The 18,047-nt window shown below is 44.7% G+C and overlaps 1 protein-coding gene across 1 annotated transcript in view; it reads right to left on the reverse strand.

Annotated features, from left to right (window-relative positions):
- Positions 1 to 305: 305 nt before the first annotated feature.
- The window catches only part of TTLL6 (tubulin tyrosine ligase like 6), a 43,698-nt gene continuing 25,956 nt past the window's right edge, over positions 306 to 18,047 (reverse strand). The window contains exons 11-16 of the mRNA XM_054995570.1: positions 17,855 to 18,043; positions 14,527 to 14,683; positions 12,655 to 12,936; positions 11,575 to 11,941; positions 2,842 to 3,046; positions 306 to 1,156 (exon numbers count right to left, since the gene is read on the reverse strand). Of these exons, the coding sequence (XP_054851545.1) occupies positions 1,150 to 1,156; positions 2,842 to 3,046; positions 11,575 to 11,941; positions 12,655 to 12,936; positions 14,527 to 14,683; positions 17,855 to 18,043 (1,207 nt within the window). The 3' untranslated portion in view covers positions 306 to 1,149. The remainder of the gene's footprint in view (positions 1,157 to 2,841; positions 3,047 to 11,574; positions 11,942 to 12,654; positions 12,937 to 14,526; positions 14,684 to 17,854; positions 18,044 to 18,047) is intronic.

An 18,047-nucleotide genomic window follows, 5' to 3' on the forward strand; every position in this document is an offset into this window, starting at 1 on the left:
CCCAAATACCAGAGTCTGTGCTGTGCAGTTAACATGCACATTTCTTTGTGCATAGCTTGTTCATCACACCAGTCATACAGTTACCCATCTGTGGCTTGCAAGTCATCTGGGGCTCATGGACAAGTCAAGAGATTCTCTGTCACCCCTCGTTCTGCCAAAGAGCACTATGTGAGAATGGAAATGGGGGCAAGATTTGGGGAGAAGCAGGAATTAAACTGATAGCAAAGATATATGACCTGTTGCAAATGGTAAGCCAAGCAAAAAAACTGGATTCTTAGCAAATAACTATAACTACAGATACTGAATCCAAAGATGTACAGGATAGTTTTATTCCAGTAGGGAAAGCCCAAGCCCTCTGTACTTGAATCTTTCCCATCTTTATTAAGATTCTGTCAGTTCATTGCAATTACTCTCGTGGTTTACTAAAAAAATCTTCATCCCCCTGTTTTATTCCTGAAGGGGAGTATTGTTTATGAAAGTCTCAGCAGCTGCAAGGGGAAATAGAAGAACATTGGAAAGAAGAGCTACTTAAACCTGTTCCCTCTAGCTGTTCGACTTCTCAAAATGAGTCCTGCAAAAACTCTTCTTCTCTAGGAGGGTGAAGGAAACACAGGGATTTGACATATATTTTCTCCAAAGCTAGGTATATGTGGACAAAGAGCTGAAGAAGGTTACAGACCATTCCCCTGAACTTTTCTTCTTGCAATGTAGGCTGTTTTCAGGAGCAAGAATCAGGCACCTTCAAATCATGTCTGGTTTGGCCACTGGGATTCAGCTTTCAACGTACAGTACAAGATTGCAGGTGATGTGGGACTTGAGGAGGTTATGACTGGAAGTCACACAGAAGGCTTAACTTTCTAGTATCTGAAATTGGCTTAACACAGCACTCACCTTCATGGAAATTGTCAGAAGAGGATTTTTCAGATTGCAAAGCAGCACCAGCACCAACCAGGCCTTCCCTTATCTCAAGACCCACTTGTTCTAAGAAGACCCAACATCTTTTACCTGTCAAATTTCATTCGCTGCATGGAAGCTCCTTTACACAAGAGTATATTTAGAAAAGATAAGTTGAAAACGCCAATGGATTTCCAATTAAAAGAGCACATTTTGGGTCCCAGAGCCATCTTTAGTTGTTTGCAAAAGATTCACTCAGACCCTGGAAGGAATTAAAGGAAATGAAATTATAAGCAAATAATGAATGAAGGCAATGATTATATTTTGTTCAGGGCATCAGCAACAGACTGATTATTTACTAAATGTATTCCTCACTTTTTGGTCTGGCAAACCACAAGGCAAATTAAAATCAAATTCAACAATACTGAGTATCTCTCAAGAGTTGCAGGAACAATTTCTATGAGGGGTTCTCTCTGTTATTGTAATGCTTGGTTCACTCTGTTATTATTCAGTTTAGATGACATGTATCTAAACCCTTTGCTTATCTGGGTTGGAGCCAACCAATTTCTATGCTGGTGAAAAACAAAGAAGAGGTCCCGTTTGACCACCTAAAAAGTCTATGTCAAGAATCATGGAACCTGCATGTATAAAAGCTAAGTGGGATTGGGGCCATACATAGTAAGGATGGGAATTGGGTGAGACTGGATGAAAAGGCTGGATGGATCCAACCAGCTGTTCTGCTGATGAAAAAGAAAGGAGGGGTCCCATTTGACCATCAAAAAGGCTATGCCGGGGAACATGTACAAAATGGCTGGCTGCTGGCAGACAGTGTGAAGCTACTGCAGGTGTAAGGCAGCTCCAGGGGCCTCTTGTCACTCATGTCCACACCAATCAGGCCATCTGGAAGGTGGAGGGAGGGAGAAAGGCTCCTCAGTGAGGACCTGCAGCTATCCTGGAGGGCCTCACCCTGTGGCAAGCAGCACCCAACCTGTATCTTCTCCTTATCAGGGCATCAGTTTTTGCTCCATGCCCACAACACATGCACCACTACTATCTGGCTCTCTGGAACCAAGATGAGAGAATCTCACAAGCAATCCAGCCTGCATGGGGTCTCAAACTCCCCCCAGCCCCGACTTTGGGCTGTTTACTTAAGCCAATGGAAACGGCAAAGTGGGGGGGTATATATAGATTTACCCACTGATTGTTAGGGACAGCGCACATTTTCAGTTCTCCTTGTTTCTTATATTTCTGTTTTATACCATGCTTTCTAAACTAATCTAAAATTGCACCTAATGGCTTCTAAAGATTATGGCCAAAACAATGAAGAGTTTTATGCCACCTCAATGACTAGCAAAACTATTGTGACAAACTTTTGAACTATGCTATGCATTGTAATTGTGTTAGAAACAATGCTTGAAATGGATGAAAATGAAGTAGAATGGTTTGGTTTCAGCATCCTTAGAATCTTGGTTTGCATTTTTTAAAAATAAAAGTTAAGTTAGCCCTTATGAATTGCAAAGGTAGGCTTGGAAGCATCTGACAAATGCCTGGGGTAATCTCTGAAGCCCAAGGCAGAGTTGAGCGGAGTTATCAGTGTTTGGGAATAAGATTTTAAAAAGTGGTATACCACGCTGCCTGTCCCTATGGAAAGTGGAAGAGCAAAGCCACTTTGCAAATTAAGTGTATGTAAAGATGAATAATTTTGCACATTTTACACAAGCCAAAAAATTCAGCTTGTCTTGCAGGTATGCAGAAGTTCAGTTTTTTAAAAAAGCAAAATATACATAGCTCTGAAAGGCAGCTGCCATAAGTTAACTGAATGGAAGATCCTCCTGCCTTAAGACACCCTGTCCGTACAATTTTACTTTTGACAACAAGCAGGTCTATTTGGATGTAAGTTCAATTTTATACAGTGGTCTTAAGATGGCAGCCATCCTTGCCTGTTACCTGGCCCCTGAGATATCTCCCAACATTGGCTTATTTGTTTTCTTGGACTGCTGATTCATCTGTGAGATCACCAACAGGTCTTGCAAGCTGTGCTGCTGAAAGGTCGGCTTTTGCATATTTAAGTGGACAGTGTGGCACTTTGCCTGCTTTCTGTATGATGCATTCCTGCTGCTCAGATGGATTTCTCTTGGGAGGAGGGCGCTTTCTGTATGACACAAAAGTGAGATTGCACACATGCATATCACAGAGAGAAAAGGGTGGGGCAGCATTAGTGTATAAGTACCACTGGAGGGCCATGTTGGAGTCAAGTCCTGAAGCCATTTCTGGGGAGCTTCTTCCTTATGCTTTTAAGTCATGCTTTCGCAACCAGCCTCATTCACGTTCACTGAGAAGTAAAGGCACAGATACACAAGTCCCTTATCCTATCTCCTTTTAAGCTAAAAATCATCTGCAATACAAGCATTGCTTAGGACTGATTCCAGTATTTCTAGATCCCAGGTAAGAGAGAATGAGAATGCAGAGAATCAGGTTCAAGTCCCCACTTGTTGTGAAACTGGGCAACTTTAGGCCAGACACACACTCTCTCAGCCCACCCTACATCACAGTGAGGATAAATCAGACGAGGGAAGAACTATATATGCCTGCTTGAGCTTCTTGGATGAAGGGTGAAATAAAATGTAATACATTTCTTATAAAATCAGCATCCCCTATGTTCCCCCTCAACAGTAGTGCAATGTTGTTTCAGTGTCTAGAGAGCTCCATCTCTGCTTCACAAAAGATACTTATGGCAACAGTCAGAGAAGTTTGAATGGGGAATGGAACCACATACTGGCTAAGGAAAGCTGGGTACTCACCAGTCCTCCTGATCTTCCAGTAGCTGCAGCTGCTACTGCAGCCATGGAAAACCCTTTCATTTGAAAGAGGGCAACCAAGACAAAGACCCTCCTTACAATGGCCCTGCCTACTTGTTGAGAAGTTTGGCAGGTGATGGGGAAGGAGTGGCAGCATGGTGCCCATAGATGCCACCCTGGGAAACTCTGGCCTAGACTGTAACACCTTTGTGCCTTCTTCCCCGAGTGCTGAGCATCACAAAAGCAATGCTTCACAGAGGGGCTCAGTGCAGTGGGAAACCGAGATACAGCACTGCTAATGAAACTGTATTCAGCTCCTTTCTGAGTAGTCCCTCTACCCCCTCCCACATCAGGTCAAGGCCCAACTGGCCACACTCAGTTCCCATGGCGTGTGATTACCCTCCCCAAAAAGACACCTCAAGTTGTGAGGAAGTTTCTAGTGCACAACCCACTTCCAAGCAAGCAAGGAATCTCCATATAGGTAAACTACTACAGCAGTGACCATCTCTCTCAGTTTGGGTAAGGCCTTCATCTATAGGGCACAGAGCTTTATGGTTAAACAAGATTTGTGTAGCTACAGGACAAAAGCTCAGGTCCATAGTGTTCTTGGGCTGGCATCTACACAGAAGGCCTGTGATGCGAAGAAACTTACCTGTTTTATCAAGCAATAATGAGACCAACAATTCAAAAAGTTGGATCTGGTGAGTCTTTACCTCAACATCCTGTAGTGTTCATGAGGCAAATCACCATTTATTTATTCACAAAACTGATACACAGTTTTGTACCAAGGTTCCACAGATTATGATTCAGGACCCACCTGAAACTAAGGTTCCACAGAGGTGAACATAAATTAATCTAAAATTCTGAAAGTAAAAAAATTCTAATGTACATAGGAACAAAACATATCATTATTCAAAGCCAAGATGGGCAGTTAGGACCAGCGATATAAACATATTCAACTGTCAACAGCCAAATGCAATTAGTGTACTTTATTTGTTCCCAATACTAACCAAGACCTCAACAGGAGAGCTTGTCAAATCAGCTGGTAACTCCATTAGAACTTCCTAGAAATCCATATGCACCAGGAGTCTATGAATGCAGACCATTCTGATCAGCCCTCCACTCCTGCAGAGCCCAGTGAATCCTGACATTTTCACTTTCGCCAGGTGATAAGCTCTCCTGCCCACAGATCAGCTTCCTCTGATTCTATACAGAACACATGCAAAATATGAGGGGCTTATAATTAATTAGGGCAGTCCCATGGCTGTCATGGCAGCTTTGAAATCCTGAACTGCACCAGGCAAGGGAGTTCTCTCTGCAGGCACATTCTGATACCCCATGTCCTTCTTCCCTTCATCAAGTTTGATCAAAAAGAAAATAAAACATTTTTTTCTTTGTATCCCAAATTAACAAATATTTTGCAATTCAGGATGAATCGATTATAATAGCTGTCTTAGTAAGAAAAAACACCAACAACTGGCGCTGTCAGAGAGTCTCTCTACATGAGACATCTTCCACAAGAATGCTCAAGTGTAGAGAGATGCAATGTTAGCCAGGAAGCATAGTTTAAAAAGACAGAGCCAAAGGCTCTGTCAATTTCACCTCTCTACAGAGCCTGCAAAGATGGCTCCTCAGAGGGTTTGTTAATTTCTTCGACTCAAAGAGTTAACATCAAACCACTGTCAACTTTTAAAGCTGGCTCTTCCACAGCAATTTGGATCTTGAAATTACATGTTAGAAGTCATTTTGATTTCTGGGTGTTAACCACAGTAAGAAGGGCAATCAATGTTCCATAATTCCATATAGCTAAAAAAATAAATATTAAAGATGGGCTTTCCTTCTTAAAACAAATGACCTTTAAACAGCAAGTTAAGGAACATTGGCCCAGTAATTCTAGATTCTTAAAAGGCACCCTTACTGAGATTTTGCATATATATTTAATGGGCAATATCTTACCATTCCATCAGTTGGATCCAGTGCAAAATTTTCACTTGCACTAGAGCTCTTTAGTAGAAACACAAGAAAAAGACCATGATAGCTGACCACACTAAGTGAAATACCATATCCCCATTTGCATTTCTACTTGCATGAGATCTTGTGCAACCAATTTTGGGGCACTGTAATATATAGGAAGGAAAGCACTAGATCTTGTGCCAGCAGAACTGGACTCAGTTCATTTATGTTTCCATTTGTGCACTGCTGAATCCAAGTCCATGTGCTGAAGGAATGGGGTTTTTGTGTGTGTGTGTGTGAGTGTGTTCCTCTCTATTGCTGTGGAAAGACCAGGGGAAGTCTAGAAATGCATGAGTTGGAAAGGGCTGGAGTGAGGAAGGATGTGAAGCTGCACCTCCTTCTTGTTCATCACAGGCATCTCCACTAAAGGGAGAGGGAACTTTCATCCCTTTATCTCTCCTGGTTCCAGCCTGCCAATCCTCGCGGTTGTTACCTTAAAGGATCCCAGAAGCCCAGGAGTGATTCTGGGGGATGGAGAGAACTGCAGCAATGAAGAGTTATAGGTTCGTCTTCCTCTATTTTATGCATCAGGACAACCTGTTGTAGAAAACAGATAACAGACTCAGAGCAGAAGGACAGTTACACTTAAAAGGAAACAATAGCATAAGGTAACAAGAAGGCAAGGAACGAAGGACCCGGGAGGGCAAAATGTCCTCCTTTCCTCAAAGGGGGAGGACCCTTCATGGTAAGTGTCCAAAGGTCCGTTCTCCCTCTGAGGCGGAGGACATCTTGGGTGCTCCCAAAGCAGTTACTCCTTTTCAGGTGGGTAGCGTTCCTCGTCCTGGATTATGTGCTGCAGTACTCTCCTTCAGAAGGTAGCGTTTGCCAAGTCGTACACGTTTAGCTTATAGTATTTAGTGAGGGTAGAAATGGATGACCATGTGGCTGCCTTGCAGATTTCCTCCACCGTTGCATTGTTTGAAGGGCCACATTGGTTGCTGCCTTCTGATGGAATGTGTTGCAATTCCCTTTGGTATTTCCTGTTGCTTGCCTTGCATGTCTCTACAGTGCAGGTTTTGAAGTTGTTACCAATTGTTGTTGCTGCCATTTTTCTTCTGACAATCGGTAGCATCACATTAATAAAGAGGGAATCCAATTTTTGATTGATTCTGTCCTGGACAGACATGCCCTGAGAGCTCTCCTCATGCCGAGGTTGTATCATTCCCTTTCCCTGGCTTGCGTGGGTCTGGGACAAGAGAACAGCAGATTGAGCTCCTGTGAACTGTGACACTTGGAATGGGTAGGATGGTGGGTTCCGTACAGAGAACCACCTTGTCCTCCTGAACTATGCATAGATGAAGCTTAACTGGCAGAGTGCTTAATTCCGAGGTCCTCCAGGCCGATGTGATGGCTACTAGGATGGTGACAGTCAGCTTTAGCCATTCTTAAGGGTATGTCCCTTGGAGGCTTGAAAGAAGGCTTGGTCAAGGCCAACAGGACAACATGCAGTCTCCATGTGGGGAGAACGATGGACTGTAGGGGTCTTATCAGAGTTGCTCCCCTTAAGAATTGTTGAATATGGGGATGCCTGGATAACTTGAGACCATGGCCGTTTCCACACTACTCACCTTCATCCGGAACACTGCAGAATGTCATGAAAAAAACGCAGAAGATAGCGTCTTCTCGTGCAAGTTTTGCGCGATGGCACACAAAACTTGTGCGAGAAGACACTATCTTCCGTGGGGGTTTTCGCAACGTTCCACAGTGTTCCAGATGAAGGTAAGTAGTGTGAAAATGGCCCATCTGAGAGTGGTAACATGGAGGTCAGTGCTGTGACTTGTTTCCTTAGCATGGCTGGTTTAAGGCCCGAATCCAATCCTTCTGGAAGGGAGCCTAGGACCGTGCCTGAAATGGGATGTAGGAAGTCAACTTTCTTTCTCTTTGACCATCTGACAAAGGTTTTCCAGGTGGTGTTACCCATTTTAATAGCTGACCTATTTTTTGGAGGCTAGAAGTGTGTTGATTATTCGTGGGAGGGATCCAAGTCTTGATATGGATCCCTCTCAACCTCCAGGCAGTCAGACATGTCCACTCTGGGTGTGGATGCCAGACTGGGCCTTATTGGAGGAGGTCTGGGATTGAAGGAAGAGAGAGAGGGGAGGTGGATGACATCAACTGGAGTGTTGAAGCCATAGGCCTCTCGGCCATCGTGGGGCTATCAGCATTACCTCCGCCCTCTGTTCCACCATTTTCTATTACAGCTTGGGAATACCTGGAATGGGAGCGAATGCATAGAGCAGACCTCTTGGTCATTGAGCTGTGAGGGAGTCGGTCCCTCCACCTGGCGTGGTAATACCTGGTCCAAAATCTTGGAACCTGGTGATTCTGATGAGTTGCAAGGAGTCTAATATTGGGATCCTGAGGTGATCCGTCATCATCTGGAACAAACCTCTTTCTTGAGGGTCCATTCTCCTGTCTTTATTGTATGTCTGCTCAACCAGTCAGCTTGAGTGTTGGCCATGCCCTGTATGTATTCCATTTAAATGGAAGACAGGAGGGGTTCTGCCCACGTAATGATCTTGATTGCCTCCTTGTGAAGTTTGGAGGACTTTCTGACCCCATGCTTGTTTATATAAGCTTTGACCGACATGTTGTCTGTATGGACTAGGATTTCTTCTCCGGCTATATGGCCAGAGAAATGTATGAGAGCCAGACGACTCGCCCTCATCTCATGGAGATTGATTGGGAGACACATCTCTGCTTCAGGTCAGAGGCCCTGAGCTGGGCAACCCTCCAGTGTTGCTCCCCAAGCAAACTCGCTTGCATCTGTGGATATTTGTAGCCAATGTGAAGCTCAGATGAAGGTGCCTTCCAAACGGGTGAATGTGGATCCCCTTCTCCCTGAGGCGAACAACTGAGTTGATGAAAACTTTGGAGAACTCCCTGGGTGCTGTAACTAGGCCAGAGGACTGAGTTGAAAATGGCATGAAACCTTAGAAAAACATCAACGAACTGGGTTGATGGGATGTGAAAGTAGGCCTTGGTGAGATTTATAGGCGTGAGGAACTCCTCCAATTGCAATCCTTCAGGGATAGATCATAAGGTCTCCAAATGGAAACATTTCAATTTAATATATTGATTTGAGAATTACAGGTCTAGAATTGCCCTCCAGACCCCCATTTTCTTTGGGACTGTAAGAACAGGGAGTATACCCCAAGGCTTGTCTCCCCGCTGGCAATTTCTATCACCTGGATGTCTAGAGTGCTTTCTATGAGATAAGTTTCCTCTGAGGTCCTTGCAGAGAGGGAGGGATCCAGTGGGTAAGATCTGAACTCAATTAACCTTTGGAGACCACTTCGAAGTCCAGGCGACCACCTTTGACTCGACCCACACTTGATGGACTTGAAACAGCCTCCTCCTCACTGGGCCCTGAAGTGAGTCAGGATTTAGAGGCCTGGTTGCCAAAGCCATGAATGTCTCCTCATCCCTGCTGCTGCCTGTTTGATTTGGATCTGAAGATCCTCTCCTAAGGTTTGCCTGGGGAAGTTCCAAAGGGAGAGCTTGTCTCCCTGAAAATGGGTAGGCCATTAGGATGAATTTGGAATAGAGGTTGGCTGGCCAGGCCCTCAGCCACAACAATCTCCTAGCCACCCTTGCTGACGTCATGGCTCTAGAGCAGAAGGTTAGGGTGTTCAAGGTAGCACCTGCTAAAAAGTGTTGGCCTTAAGAATCCGGTTGACCCCCTCTAGAGGGCATCCGTGACTTTCTGAGAGCAGCAGGATAAGCTTGCAACCCACACCACCAAGACTCTGGACACAATGGAAGCAGTGGTGGTGTCCTTGATGGCCATAACTGAGGTTTCATGGGCCCTTCTGAGAGAAATTTCTGCCTTTCTGTCCAGATTGTCCATGATGGAGCCCTGGCCGTCCTCCAACCAGAGGCCTGAAGAGTGTGATGCTACCACAGAAGCGTCGATCCATGGCACCTGTGAGAACTTGTTAGTGAAGAAGAGTAATTTTTTACTGAGTATGGGCATTGTTTGGCCGTAGGAGAGGCCCATTTGGCCCTCATTTGCCACTCAAGGTACTCAGGGAATGGAAAAACCTTTTCAGGTGTGTCTGCCCTGGGGAAAAATTTCTGTGCACCCTTTGGGACTGGATGTAGCTTGCCTGCCTTGGGGTCCTCCTCCTCCCCTTTGGACCTTCCTGCAGTTCTAAGGCTGCTAGTAGCTATTGATAGACTTCTACCTTGAGCAATCGGTCTGACTATTTGGGTATTGTGACCTCCTCCTCCTCTGAGAGTAACTTGCCCTCCTCTCTGTCTTTGCAATCTGAAGACACCTCTTCCACCCAGGAGCGCCCCATGTCTTTAACCCTGCCTGGTGCTGCCTTCTGCACAGCCTTGGAGGGCCTCTGGCCCCACATTGCCTATCTCTGGCCTTGGGAGGGGGAGGAGAGGGGGGGTTAGAGGTCCCTTCGCTAGTAGCCCTGGGTCGGGAGTTGGGACTGGCAAAAACTTAAATATCTCTCCTCTCATAGTTTGTCTTAAGAGAGGGAACAAAGTCGACCTGGAAAGAAAATCCAAGGTTGCCAGGTACATTACCCGCCCCTGGAAGATCAATCATCGGAGCTTGCAGGTTCCAATCCGAGCAGGAAAGTCCTGTTGCTCTATCTCCTGGGGGGAGATTGGTAAGCGCATCTTTCAGGGCCACATGGGGCTTGGCGCAAGAGCTGCCACTGTTTCCCGCTTTTTCCACAGCTTGCTGCAAAGCGCTGCTCTCAGCCTCCAGGCAGAGGTGCACTGCCAATCCAAGCTCCCGCAGCTGTCATTGCACCTTTTTTGGTTGGGATACACAGCTCAGTAGCCAGAAAGTTGCCGGAAGCCCGCTCCAGCCTAAGAGGCACAACGGCACTGGAGGGATTGTCTTCTGCCACTGCGGCTGTTGTGGTCAAAAAGTTGCCAGGAGCCCGTTCCAGCCTTAGAAGCAGGATGACACCGGAAGGATCAGCTTCCACCTCTGCGGCTGTGGCTATTATAGAGCTTCCTCCTCTTCATTCATAAAACTCCTGTTGGAGTCTGTGGACTTCATGGCGCCGTCAGACTCTTCAAAGAAGAGAATGGGTCTGAAGGCAATGAGAAGCAGGATATATCGAGTAAAGGAGGAGTAAGAGAGAGAAAAAGAGAGGTAAAGTGAGGACTCTGCCACTACAACTGCTCTCACTGGAGGCAAGAAAGAATTGGAAGAAGGGGTGTTTCAACTGCCAACAGGAAAGAGGAAGAAAAAATGAACTTCCTGCCTCCCTGATTGGTCAAAGGGAAACACCCAAGATGTCCTCCTTTCCTCAGAGGGAGAAGGCATAACCCTTGAAGGTTTCACACCAGATTCTTTTGGTCAGGTGGGTTGTTACTAACAGTGTCAAAGAACCCCAACTATTGTATTGTCGAAGGCTTTCACGGCCGGAGAACGATGGTTGTTGTGGGTTTTCCGGGCTGTATTGCCGTGGTCTTGGCATTGTAGTTCCTGACGTTTCGCCAGCAGCTGTGGCTGGCATCTTCAGAGGTGTAGCACCAAAAGACCTTTTGGTGCTACACCTCTGAAGATGCCAGCCACAGCTGCTGGCGAAACGTCAGGAACTACAATGCCAAGACCACGGCAATACAGCCCGGAAAACCCACAACAACCAACCCCAACTATTTCTGCTTGGAAATTATAAATCAGCAGCGCTAATTCCCCAAACCAGAACCATCTTGGATGCACCTGATGCCTGAGAAAGAACCTGTGGATATCTACAGCCTGTAATACTTATAAACGACTAGACAGCCCTATCCTACTTTCTATAGGATCTAAATAAAATACCCAATTTACCCTCTGCTTGGGCAGCTATACATGATGCTCAAGATGCCAGGATACCAAGAAATCAGCACTTACGTGCTCTGGTTGTAAGGTGACCAGGCTGGTGTTGCAGGAAAAGTCTGGGAGGTTTTTCCAGTGGTGTAAAATTCACCTTCCTGAAGAATTCTGAGACCAAGATGGTTCTTTTTTCACTTTTGTTCTCTGAGAAATTCATTTTTAACCTCTGGATGGATGAGCGTGGGGAGGCTGAGGTTTGTCTAACATGCAGCTGGGCTTGCTCACTTCTGAAAAGCTGAGCCTTTTTAACTGTCACAGCGTTACAGAAAGACCGTCCGATTGCTGCTGCACTCACTGCACGAGGTTGCAACATTTCCGGAAGCTGCTTGGGAGGATTTGGGCTTTCTTTAGCAAATATTTTGGGAAATTCTTCTGGTGGTTGGAGCTGGTAAAGGAAAGAAGATAGATCTGTGAGAGTCTTGCTGTCTAAACAGGCAACCTTTCCAGTAACCACTTTGTCAGAGACCAGGGGCTGATCCAGTTAAGACAATCCGATCTCAAACTCATATCAATAATGGGGGCTTCAACAGCTGAGCAGAAATAAACTAACCAAGTTTCATATCTTTGTTTAATACACAGTAGCTGCCATCACTTCATCATGTAGTTATATCCAGATATTACTTGGGTAATGCAAAAAGAGGAACACCTGGGACCAATGTGAAAGCTATGAACCTCTTTCTTATGTGATCCAGAGTGCCCTTCTTCCCTATTCAGATGGTGGGTTGGGTGCAGCCTAAATTTTCCACTATTAGAAGGGAATGTGTAATTTCAACCAATTTCCTCTTCCTGTTGCAAACCCCTGATTTGCTGCTCGTGCCATTCTGTTCTCCAGAAGCACCATTTTAGGAAGATCAGTGGACTGCTGTGGGAGGCAGGAAAGTTCTGTTCTACTGATGGAAGTGCATTTTGTTAGCAAAAAAATAGCTCCAACCCATTATATGTAAATAGGACTGTACCAAACCAAGAAAGCCTAATATGCAGCCAAAAGCTTTTAAACAACCCCAGCCAAAGGACTGGATTTGTGCTATTGCAACCTGAGATTTGAGATGCAACACAGCAATAATTTGCTACAAAGACTGCTTTGTTACTGATACCTACATCTGTTGCAGATCGGTGACTGCTGATGGTATCTCCCAGTTCTGGGTTGGAGTTACATTGCTCAGTGGTGAAGGTTGAGTTCTGTCTCGTAAGGTCAGGCACGGAGCTATAAGGCCTCACAGGATGTTTCTCAAGTGTTTCTGGACAGCTGTCTGACCCAGGGGTCTCTGGATGGAAGAGATTTGGACCAACAGAAACTGCTTCCTTCTTGGGTTCCTGGTTGTACGAGAAATTTCGAAGCAGAATAGCAGTCCCAGGCTCAGATTCTGAACAATCCTGAGGCTGAGAACAGAGGGAAAATAAACGCAAAACAGTACTGAATTCAGACACAATGGATCAGATCCACATGAGCATCTAGAATAGATCAGTTTTTATTAGGTGCCAGAAACATCAACAACCACCCAAACCTATGAATATATACATTAAAAATTATTATTCAATCAAACATGTTAATGGGTTATTAAAAGTACAAAATATAAAGGGTAGAAAGCACTGGTTGATTCTTCATTGTTGCCAATAAGAAAAAGATGTATCCTCATTTTATCATTTGACATATTTATGAGTTGGATCCAGCCACCTTTCCACTGGTGAAAAAGGAAAGAGGAAGTTCACTTTGGCCCTACAAAGGCTATGGTGGGAATCATGGGACAGGAAAGAACAAAAATCATGAGTACTTATTTCCACTCTGCCAAGAAGACACAGGATACTGGCTAGTGGCACCAGTGCTGCCCCAAATGCCAGGACCTTGTTCAGAGGCATCTGATTGAGTTTTTCTATTTCTCCTCCTCCTTGTGCCCTTTCCCCCATCCCTTGGAATACCCCCCATGCCATGTAAGCCTCCTAGCCTCCTACATTTCCTGCCCTTGTTAACTCTTAAGTATTCTTTTTTACATCTTCCCCACTCAGCTTTTCTCCAGATTTTTGTTAGATTAATTAATTAATCCATACCCTGCTTTTCCCTTTGTGGATCAGGACAGCTTACAATTCCTAATGAGAAACAACAGAGCAATCCAATGAAATACCAGTTAAAACCCCAGAACATGATTGTAGCTCAGACTCCACTAAATGCCCCAGCAAATAAAAGCCGTGTAATACCTAAAAACCTCCAAAGACAGCAGCCCATGGGAAAAGGTGGTGTATCAATGTTTCTAATAATATATATATATATATATATATATACAGATAAGTTGCAGGTCCTTGTGGCTTATTGAAAGAATTGCAGAGTTGCAAGGCCTAAGTACATGTGGCTGCCATTGTTCATGTTCCTCCTGCGCTCCTCACCCACCCCACCCCACACATTATTTTATTACTCTTGGCTGTTTCCACATGGGGGTGGGACAGCATCCACATGGGGGGGGGACAGCATCCACGTGGCCCATCCCTTGTCACTGAGCTTGTGAGATATGGCAGATGTGTGTAGATGAAGGAAGAGAGATCCAGAGAGCTTTATAAGTGATAATAAATCCCTGCTGAGCCAAGAAATAAGATGGTTGGCTTTGAGCAAGTGACTCTCCCACTTGGCCTAACCCGCCTTACATGGTTATTGGGAGGATACAATGAGATGACCTCCCAGGTGCGTCATACTGAGCTTCTTGGAAGAAAGGCAAGATGTCGGTATGATAAAGAAAATAAAATATGTTGGAAGCATGAAATTACTGCGAGCATTGTCAAGAGCTAGCATGAAGAGTCAAAGGATTATTTGGATTGTTTGGGGGCAAACACTGATTAAAGCTGACTAATTTCTGTGGGTTTTTAGTGAAGATAATTATGCACAGGAAAGCACTTAATCTGAGGGTGGTTTGGTTGCTGCCATTGATTTATCCATGTAGAATTCAGCAGGCCTTTCCATTACCATCTTTCTTATTTTCCTACCTGAGCACAGGTTTGTGTCACAGTTGTTCTGGATACCATCTTTTGCCTGTAAACCTTTATCTTTTCTCCACCAGACTCTCCCTGGAGTTCCATTTTCTTTTCTCTTGATAAAGGGTTTTTTTGTTCCTGCTTGAGACGTAGCTCTTGAAGTTGCTGCCTGTTGATGAAATAGAAGTACTGATGACAGATGGGGAAGAGGCTTCACACCAATCCTACACCAAATGTGCAAATCCTCTTAAACCTCCAGCAGGTTCCCAAAAAGGGTCTCAGTGTGAGTGGTCTTCTAGGGCGCCTCCCTCTTGCTGGACAGCAATAAGAGTAACAGGTGTGATGTCCTTGGATAGGCAAGCCAGGACACCTGGCTATGGTCCTCAGGTTGCCACTTACTGACTATTCCTATGATTAAGGTATCTCTTCTGGCCTCCAAGAGAGGGCCAAACTATACACTCAGGTTTTAAAAGTGTTGAGTCTGGGTTCCATGGATCTCAGTGAGATAGTTTGCTGATCAACAGCACAGATGGTAAATGCGTGAACATTTCTACCTCTCATAGTACACAGTGCACTCATGTAACTCATTACCTCAAGATGGGATGATAGCCAGTGCCTAAAGTGCCTTTAAAAAGAATTAGATAAATCCATGGTGGACAGATCTATCAACACCTATTGGTATGACAGCTGAACAGACCATCCAGATTCAGTGGCACTATTTGACTCTTTGCACCCAATGCTGGGGACATGCAATGAGTAGGGGTATCATCTCCCCACCCTGCTTGTCATTGTTGGAGACAGTTGCCTGGCTTCTGCTGTAAACAGAATGCTGGTCTAGAGTATCTGATCTGTTCTTAGGCTTTCAGGGGATCCAGCTGGGGGAATATCCAGGCTGACAGAATTGGGGAGAAGCTGGGCAGGTTTGTATGAGCCACAAAAATAGATCACAAGTAAGGCCAGTTTGCTGCACAAGCAACTCAAGAGCAATTTGAGGAAGGAAACATGGGAGAGGATGTGTGTGATTCCATTTGTTGTTGCCTCTAGAACTTCAATGATGCCCAGGTCCAAGGTAAGAACCACTGGGAGCTTACCTTCTTCTCAGATCTTGGCCACTGGTGGCATAGGTCATGAAAACAATGGATGCCAACCACACGCATGCCCCCCCAGGAGAAAGGCTAGCTCCAGCTTTCTTCCGTCCTGGCAGTTAGCATTAGGAGTTGGGGAGGTGAAGGATGCTCAGCTTGGTGTAGTGGCTAAGAACCATGGGACTCTACTCTGGAGAACCAGATTTGTTTCCCCACTCCTTCCCTTGAAGCCAGCTGCTTGGCCTTAGACCCACAGCTCTCTCAAAGCTCTCTCAGCCCCACCCACCCCACAGGGTAATTGTTGTGGGGATAACAGCGACATACTTTGTAAACTGCTCTGAGTGGGTGTTAAGTCATCCTGAATGGCGGTGTATAAACCAAATGTTGTCGTTCTTATTCAATGCCTCCCTAACCTGCACGGCTCATACTTTGGCACAAACTTGGTGGCCATCCATGCTCAGGATCTCCAATATCCATGTGTGAACAATTTAATATTTGAATTGAGCACCAAAATGCTAACCTGGTCCTGTTGCTGAGTAATCTTAACCATGTTTCCTCTGGTCCCTTAGAAGTCACACAGTACATTCAAAGATATGGAGTTATAACTTAGGGCCTTTTCTAAACTTTATTTAAATTTTGCATTTTAAAAAATAAAATAAATATTATAGTACATTGCATTATCGAAACATTTTAATCTTCACATTTTGGCAGTTCTGATGATAATTTGAATAATAACACTGACCACATTCACTGCTGTGAGTGGAGCACTAATCTGTCTAGAACAGTGAAAAGTGGTATATAAGCTATTATTATTATTATTATTTATTATTATTGTCTAAAAGCCATTAGGCTAACCGATGTAACTGGACAGGAGGTATAAACAATTTTTTTTTGACAGGTGGGACTTAAACTGGCTTAGTTTAAATTGGCTCCTATCATAAATGTAAAGCCTGAACTGATAGGGATACCCTTGCAAATGTTTCTTCCAAATTCCTTCCTTCATTAACAGCATTCATAACACATAATAACAAAATGTGCTTCATGTGGTTAAAACAGAAGAGACACTCGGAGAACCACGATGACATCTTTTAAAACTGAATAATTGCTACATGGGATTCTAAGTGCTGATTGGGACCATGCAAATGAACCTGTGGAAGCTTGAATCACCATCACATCAACATTATTATGTGTGGGGGCAGTGAGAAAGAGGGGTCTTGAAGGCTTCCTGGTAGGAGCCTCTAAAAGAAAGGAACAAAGAGTCTGCCCTCTCCCGATGCATGATGTGTCTCAGGAATATAGTACTGGCTGTTCATCAGGCTGAATGATGGAAATTATTGGTACTGTACATTGCAAGTGACTTGGCTGCAGCAAGATCACCTTAATATGCCTGTGTGGAAAGACTCTTGGAGTATACCAGTAACCCACACACACATACAAAGTCTCTCTGGGGGATAAAACCTCAGAATCTGCCAGGGGGGATTTGGGAGGAACAGTCTGGAATCTGCTGGGCTTTGAACAGGACAGCATTCTGCTGTGCGACTGAGAACTGCCTTTGTATTTTCCTGTTGTACTCATGGAAATACCTGCTGGAGCCAGGGCTTTTCTTCTGGGAAAAGAGGTGGTGGAACTCAGGACTGCACAATGACGTCACTTTGGGTCATCTGGAACAAGGGGGGAGTTTTTTAAAGTTTATATCGCCCTTGGCCCTCCAGTGGCACGGAGGGCAATCTAAACTCCCCTCTGTCTGGAGATCAGGGGGCAGGGCCACCTGCCATGTGACCATTTTCAAGAGGTGTTGGAACTCCGTTCCGCTGCGTTCCTGCGAAAAAAAGCCCTGGCTGGAACTATATATTTTTGTAAACAAAGATATTAAACCAAAGTCACAGTAAAACTCCCATACTTTAACTTCCAAATAAGGATTTAAAAGGTAGCATCTTTTTAAATTTTAGAACTGTTAATAGCAGTGTGGGGAACGTGGTTTCAATGAGTGAAACCAAGCGTGGGGCTTGCAGGGTTAAATCTCATCTTCCCTTCTCACTCAGCACCAATCTGGATCACAGCTGCGTACATAGTTTATTCTTTACAGACCAATGGAGATCCATGATCTTTGTCACGTCTGTTTTGACCCTAAAGGTTGCCTTGAACTCAAAACAGAGTGAATGAACCATTACTTAGCAATGCTGTTATGGCGTAGGGCTAAGGCTATAAACTGGACTAAAAACATGCCGCATTGTATCCTACAGGCTCTTCTTTACCTGGCATACTCTTCACGTGCTCTGGAAGCTGCTGTTTCTTGGAAGAGCGAATTGTGGTGTTGGAAAAATTTGTTATATTTGTCTGAATCAGAAGCAGGGTAAATTCGGCGGTAGCCTCCAATGTGTTTTTCCTCATATTTCTCCGCTTGCTTGAGCCAAGCTGCTTGGCAATTCTTGTATTCCATGACCCTAG

Source organism: Eublepharis macularius, chromosome 12 (assembly GCF_028583425.1).
Source record: "Eublepharis macularius isolate TG4126 chromosome 12, MPM_Emac_v1.0, whole genome shotgun sequence".
NCBI classification, from domain to species: Eukaryota; Metazoa; Chordata; class Lepidosauria; order Squamata; family Eublepharidae; genus Eublepharis; species Eublepharis macularius.